The sequence below is a fragment of the Pristis pectinata genome, chromosome 6, assembly GCF_009764475.1.
Source record: "Pristis pectinata isolate sPriPec2 chromosome 6, sPriPec2.1.pri, whole genome shotgun sequence".
Lineage (NCBI taxonomy): Eukaryota > Metazoa > Chordata > Chondrichthyes > Rhinopristiformes > Pristidae > Pristis > Pristis pectinata.
In genome coordinates this window covers 81,637,015-81,644,471 of record NC_067410.1, presented here as the reverse complement: position 1 = coordinate 81,644,471, position 7,457 = coordinate 81,637,015, and the positions used below count along the sequence as shown (strand labels likewise).

General features: G+C 38.6%; 1 protein-coding gene across 1 annotated transcript; it reads left to right on the top strand.

Moving 5' to 3' along the window:
* Positions 1 to 6,429, top strand: LOC127571870 (vomeronasal type-2 receptor 1-like). The gene is made up of 4 exons (XM_052018616.1): positions 1 to 285; positions 1,969 to 2,823; positions 3,954 to 4,181; positions 6,352 to 6,429. Exons 1-4 carry the CDS (start codon positions 19 to 21, stop codon positions 6,427 to 6,429), a joined length of 1,428 nt encoding a protein of 475 aa, XP_051874576.1. The 5' UTR covers positions 1 to 18.
* Positions 6,430 to 7,457: the final 1,028 nt, after the last annotated feature.

Sequence of the window (7,457 nt, the reverse complement as noted above, 5' to 3'; positions counted from 1 at the left end):
ATAAGGAATTACCGATGGATGCAAGGAATGATCTTCGCAATTAAAGAAATAAATAACAATCCAACACTATTACCAAATATAACTTTAGGTTATGCCATCTATGATACATGCTATAATAGTCCAACGGCAATAGAAGATGTGTTTGCCTTGATATCTGGACATCGTAAATTCACCCCAAATTACCAATGCCAATTAAATTCCACCTTGGCTGCTGTGGTAGGTGCCTCAACTTCAGCAATATCAACTGCAATGGCAACAGTACTTGGAATTTATCGTTACCCTCAGGTGAGAGTCTGCTTTTGTAGGGGAACCATGTTTCAGTATAGAAAAGATAATCTGACCAAAAGTGCCACTATTTTGATTTTAGATAGGTATAAAAATTGAAAAGAAAGCTGGCAGTGATAATTCTCATACCCTATGCCAAAACAAATAAAACATCATTGAAAAGAATCATTTCAAATTGTCACTGATGTTGGTTGGTCTATCCAACAATAGAGGGTGTTGGGACAGTTGACACAATAAGGATTCCTATTCTCTCCGGTCTGGCGGATAGCTTTAGTGTTTCATCCACCTTAGTCAGGAAGCTGATTGATGGAATAAAATGAAGCCTAGGAACTTGAAAAAAAATCAACAGCTTGAAAAATCAAAGTTCTGAGTCCATTTTTGATTTATCACAACACCCAATCATATTCGAATGACCCTGAACCCACTGTGAGGTAAAATGCACCTGTTTCTTTTGGGATATGTTCTCATTTACTTTAGAGCTGCCAAACATGAGAAAATTCTGAATGTATTTACATGACAATAACAATATGCTGGCCATAGGAATCCTTCCTGTGCCAACTAATTTATGAGTGGAAGTTTGGGAAGCAGGATCTAAATGTAGGTTCTTCTGGTAGGGAGCACAAACAGCCTAGGGCAAGGGAGGTCTTGACTTTCTTTGTGGGTTTTGGAGGAGCTTTTAATGTATCTTCATCTGTCAGGAAAGCCAGTGTGATTTTGTTGTTCAAGTCTGAGTGAAATTTCATTCAGAATCCCATTTCACGTCATGTTACCTCCAATTGCGTGCAAAAAATACTCAACTGAAAGAAAGGTTTGTGTTTAGATGGGGCCTTTCATATCTCATTTGGGACTTCCACTTTATAGTCAATCAAGCACTTTTGAAGTGTTGGTCTTATTACAATCCCAGCAGTCAATTAGCACACAGCAACTACCATGAACAGCAATGTGATAGTGATCAGATAATCTGTTTTAGTAATGGAATGGAATAAATTTTGACCACTAGGTATTATCACCCTGTTCTTTTTCAAAATAATGCCATGGACATTTTTATTTCCTCCTGACAGAGTGGACTGGTCCTTGGTTTAATACTTCCATCTGAAAGGTTGATCCTCCAACAATGCACTATCGTATTGGAATATCAACCTCTATTTTTGTTCTCAAATTTTTTGAGTTTGATTTAAGCCCAGAATATCTGTCATAGGGACATGATTGCTATGATCTATGCCACAGAAACAAATTTCTGACCTCCTCCTGGTGGGCATCTAACTCCAGTAAGCATCCCACCAGGTAGGATAAGTTGAACTGCTTCCCGACATGCCTCAATAGACAAGGGGAATGGCAAGCAAAGGAATTATTTACATCACTTTTACAATGATAAGATTGATCTTTTTAAACTTAAAATCAAAGCTTATTCCAACCCTATATTTCTGTGTTAAGTTGCAACCTAACATGAGGCTCATAGCTAAATGGGCATGAATCGACAATACCGATGCTCTCTTCTATGAAAATAAATGATCTTGTTGACTTCTCTAATTTGAAATATATACTGAATGGAATCACTTAATAAATGAAGCCAGTAAATGTCACATGATTATTGCGGAAACTGGCCATTCTATTGAATTAAAAATCAACCGTATAAATTTGTGAATGTTATTAATAATTATTCACTTTTTTGTTTTTCTACAGATAAGTTACTTTTCATCTATTCCAAGTCTCAGTGATAAAGACAAATTCCCATCCTTCTTCCGTACTATGCCAAGTGATATATTTCAGTCCAAGGTCCTTGTCAATCTGATCAAACACTTTGGTTGGAAGTGGGTGGGGGTATTAGCAGATGACATTGACTTTGGCGTGCAAGCTGCTGAGATGTTTAGAAAGGAAGTGGAACGTATTGGAGCTTGTGTTGCCTTTACTGAGTTAATTCCAATTGACAATTCTAAAGAAAAGTACCATGAGATTGTTGACTTCATAAAAAAATCAACTGCAAATGTTATTGTTGCTTTTTCTTGTGATGCTAATATAGTTCCTTTGCTTGAAGAGATTGTTAGACAGAATGTAACAAACAGAACATGGCTGGCTACTGAAGGTTGGAGTACATCAGGACCACTTAATATTATTAAGAAAGAACATACTAAATACTGGACTGGAACAATAGGACTTACACTCCCCTTATGTAAGATTGAAGGATTCCAAGAATTTCTCTTTCAAAAAAATCCGGTTGTAACCCTTGATGATACTTTTATATCTGAACTCTGGGAAGATATATTTGGTTGCCAGTGGGCATATCAAATGAAAGAAGAAAACAAACTTAAATCAAACAATAGTCAATTTTTTCTGAAGAAGTTCTGCACTGGGCTGGAAGATTTGAGGAAAGCCGATCACTCTTACACGGATGACAGTAACTTCCGAGTCTTTTGCAATGTCAACAATGCTGTTTATGCTGTTGCTCATGCCCTACAGGATTTGCAGTCCTGTAAAAATGGAAAAGGGCCTTTTGAAAATGGAACTTGCGCAAATATACGTAATTTTGAACCTTGGCAGGTCAGTTTTAACATTTCTACAATGATTTCTTTGATCACTTTCACATCATTTCATCAGTTACAGCTAATAGTGCTTAATATCATCTTTTCAAACTTCAGAGAAATCACACCCATTCTGTGGACAGAAGGTGAATTTTGTGGCACAGACTCCTGTGCCTGAACCCTCCTGGAAGGATGTTGGCTGAAAGATTGAAAGCCACAACCTTCTAGAGTCAAGTTCAAGTTTCAAGTTAAAATTTGTTGTCATAGGCATTCATACACAGGATATAAATGCCATGAAAATTAGCTTTTTGCAGCAGCAACACAAGATGGGGACAAACATAGTTAACATAAACTTGTTAACATAAATTATACATAACTTACATGGCATCTGCCTGATACAGGTGCAAAGCATTTAAGGAAGACAGTCCATTCTGAAACTGTGGAACGGGAAGCAATTGGTGTTAACCAATGGAAGTTCCTGGCCTTGAGTAAATTCAGGGGAAAATGTGCATGGAAGGTACCGAAACGTCTGCTTATCGGTATGCCAGTATTTTAATTTGGCATCATAGTCAGCACAGGCAGCATAGGCCGAAGGGCCTGTTCCTATGCTGTACTGTTCTATGTTCTATGTTCTAAAGCTAACCATTTGAATGCTGGATATTAAAATATCATTGGAGCCTAATTAATGTACTCCAACTATCAAACAAGCACACCAGCAGACATTTTCCTGGGAGGCTAAATGGGTTTTCAAACCTAATTCTTTATTGGTATAGTCTAAGGTTTTGAATAAAATTAATATCCAATTAATACTTGTGACTTCTAATATGAATTTATCGACAAAACAGAGACTAACATACAACTTGTTCATTTAAAAAATTGTTGACATATTCCATAGGGTAGTTTATCCAGAAAGTAAACATATTCAAAAAGTTTTAAAAAGTCTGTAACAACTTCTATAGGAAAAACCCTCTCATCAGTATGCTGAGATTAGTAGGGCACTTAATTAATGTAACCTTTATTGAAGCATAATTAGCTTGCAAAGCAGGACCATTGATGCTTTAAACATCAACTTTTGTTATATTGATAAGACTCCTGCTTTGAGTGCTCTGACTGTTTAAAATGGTCATTGAGTGTACATTTCTTTTGTAGCTTCTACATTACATGAAAACAGTTCGTTTTATCGACCGATCAGGAACCGAAAGATATTTTGATAAAAATGGTGACTTTTTAGCCATGTATGATATAATAAACTGGCAAGTAAATTCGAAAGGAGTAATTCAGTATGTGAATGTTGGACGGTATGATGCTCGAGCAGCTCCAGGACATGAGCTTACCATCAGAGAGGAGGATATCATCTGGAATGGTGGTACAAGGGAGGTATGTTTACAATAATACCTGAATGTTAACCTTTCCAGAAACCAAAAGCATACATTTAATATGAAAGAGTTTTTAAACAAAATCACTGAAATTGTATAAATTTCATATAAATTTGAATTACTTGAAAGATGTATAACACTTGCCCAGTTGAGACTCCTGGTCAAAATAAGTGTCAGTGGTAAATATTCCACACACTACATCTACTCCTTGTCTTTATGGACATAATATTGGTTAAAAGTGCTCATATTTCATTGTTGCAATAACTTCACCACAGATGCCTCTCCATCCAAGTAAACACAAAGTTTATGCAGGCACTCAGTGGGACCACATAACTGACCACTGACCACATAATTCAACAGACAGTTGATTAAATGTAAACATGTGTGCTAAATCTTTAAACGCATTGGCTTATATTACTTGCATCTACTTTCTCCATCTTTGGCCTTGCCAGGTTTGACGCAACTGATGCTGGGAGATTTGCAGGTGGGTCTACAACCCATATTGTTGTGTCTTTGTTCATTCACATGATGCATGCAATTTTCTTCTTGTCGTGAGGGAATCATGCCCCTACTCTTCATGTGTGTACATGGAATATTGAAATATTACGTAAGAGAAGGAAATGTGACTTCTGTGATTGAAAGGAAAGCCTATTTGTACTAGCCATTCAAAGAGTGATTTAAAGAATGGCAAAGGCAATGTAATTAACTGCAAACAATTAATATTACCATAGAACCATAGAACAATACAGTGCAATACAGGCCCTTCGGCCCACCATGTTGTGCCGCCCTTCAAACCACACTTAAGACTATCTAACCCCTTCCTCCCACATATCCCTCTATCTTAAATTCCTCCATATGCTTATCTAACAATCTCTTGAACTTGACCAACGTATCAGCCTCCACCACCACCCCAGGCAGCACATTCCATGCACCAACCACTCTCTGGGTGAAAAACCTCCCTCTGACATCTCCCTTGAACTTCCCACTCATTACTTTAAAGCCATGTCCTCTTGTTTTGAGCATTGGTACCCTGGGAAAGAGGTGCTGGCTGTATTCAATTAGTCACCTTTTTAAAAAGACTATTAAGTTCCAATTCTTAAGAAATTTTACAGTTCTTCAAACCAATCTACCCGGCTGCTACCGCCAACCTCCACAGCAGGTAGTCCTACAATCATACAGAGGTTAAAAAGCAAGTTAGAATCATTCATTTAAATGATGTAGTTCCTGGAAAATCAATTAGGATCAGGAGAACATTATTAGCACCTCCTGCCAGCTGTGTTGACGTTGAACAAGCATCCTGTCAATTTAGGGAGTGTGGAGAAGAAAAAAAATGTTAATGAGGTGGAGTTTGCTGCTGTCAGCATTTCTGTGGAAAATGATGCCGTGTTTCCAGAAAGCAGATGAGAAATGAAAGGCAGTCAACTATAATTTCTTGGGGGAATGGAGGCAATGGTTCAGGAAGGGATATCATTGCAAGCGATTCTCTGATTGCAGCTGGATTGATAAGAATGGAGCCAGGCGAACATGGTCACACCCAGCTGGTGAATGGTGTGGAAGCACTGGAGGAGGATGATGTGTTCAGCTGAGTCAAAGGCTACACATGACAAAGGCTACCTTTGTCATGATTGCAGAGGATGTCATTAGAGACTTTATTAATAACTGTTGTGTTATGACAAGGGAAAACTGATTAGAGGGAGTAAAGTAATTAGTTCTGGGAAAAGTGGGCTCAAATTTCAGTGGTTGAAACATTTAGAAGAACTTCAGAGAGAGGAGGATTTGTAGACAATGTACTGGAGGTTCAGCTGTTGGTTTTCTGAGGAGATGGGCAACGGCTGTAGAGTTTAATGGAAGGCAGACAATATCTTAGGATAAAATAGTACAGTAAAACTCTGATAATCCACTATATGACCATTTGTAAATTGTGATGGTTTAGCATCTGGCTCACCAGTTAATGTTTGCTTACTCATCTAGGTCCTATTTGCTGCGCTCCTTTTAAACTTACTGGGTTCACCGGGAAAGTTATTATAATACTGTGCAACAAACAAAAAGAAAAGTGTTGGGTATTAACAATAACATCCAATAGTCTGGAAAACCTACTAGTCCTCCGCCACCAAAGTCCCAAGCATGCCTGATTATCGGAGTTTTATTGTAACCATTTCTACTAACATCAGGAGGAGGAAGCAAAGTTTGGTGGTCAGTTGTTTAGTGAACATGGTATCAAGGGAGCAAAAGGTGCACCTCATGAATGAGATGATCTTGGAGAGGGCATGAGAGAGAACGAAGAGAAACTTGTGAATTTGGGCCAGGCTGGAAGTTGGAATTAACAGTGGAGGAAATCAGAAAAAAGAGTTTAAGAAAATGGTTTGCAGTTGAGAAAAGAAGTTGAGGATTATCTTTGCATTCCCGTATAATCCAATATAGTGAGCAGTTATGATAGACACGAGTAGATCCTGTTCATGGTCTATGTCATCCAGTGCCATGTGGCCATGAAAAACTGAATCAGAATATAAAGCTGAATAGAATACAAAAGTTAGGATGTTACATTGCAACTTTACAAAACACTGTTTATATTGTCTGTAGTGTATTGCATGCAGTTCTGGTCGCCACACTATGTGAAGGATGTGATAGTGCTGGAGAGAGTGCAGAGGAGATTCACCAGGATATTGCCTGGATTGGAGGACTTTGGGTATGGGAAGAAATTGGATAGGCTGGGCTTGTTTTCCTTGGAGCGAAGGAGGCTGAGGGCTGATTTGATAGGGGTATGTAAAGTTATAAGGGGCATAGTTAGTGTAAATAGTCAGTATTATTATCCACGATAGGGGCATCAAAAACAAGAGGGCATTGGTTTAAAGTGAGAGGAAGGACGCTGAAAGGGAATTTGAAGGGAAAGTTTTCTACACAGAGAGTGGTTGATATCTGGAACTGGCTGGCAGGGAAGGTGGTGGAATCAGATACAACCTTTATGTTTAAGAGACATTTAGACAGCCACTTAAACAGACTACAAATAGAAGGATACAGATTTAATGTGGGCAAATGGGATTAGAGTTGATGAGCGAAAGGGTCGGCATGGACACGGTGGTCTGAGAGGCCCCTTTATGTGCTGTGCATCTCCATGACTCCAGTACAATTGTTCACCATATCTGTTCAGGTCTGTGCCCACTGGACATAACGAAGTGGAGCAGGGGACGGGGGAGTCTGCCAGATGGAATATCCAATGTGAGAGATGTATAACAAAGGTAGAAGGGTGTGAAGAGTGTGAGTGAACAGATAGGTGGTT

Bases quoted from the DNA above. Each gene is read 5' to 3' on its own strand.
- LOC127571870 (XM_052018616.1), top strand. From the start codon at position 19: ATGCAAGGAATGATCTTCGCAATTAAAGAAATAAATAACAATCCAACA. The intron at 2,824-3,953 runs GTCAGTTTTAAC...TTTCTTTTGTAG, and splicing joins GTAATTTTGAACCTTGGCAG to CTTCTACATTACATGAAAAC. The intron at 4,182-6,351 runs GTATGTTTACAA...TACTAACATCAG, and splicing joins GGAATGGTGGTACAAGGGAG to GAGGAGGAAGCAAAGTTTGG.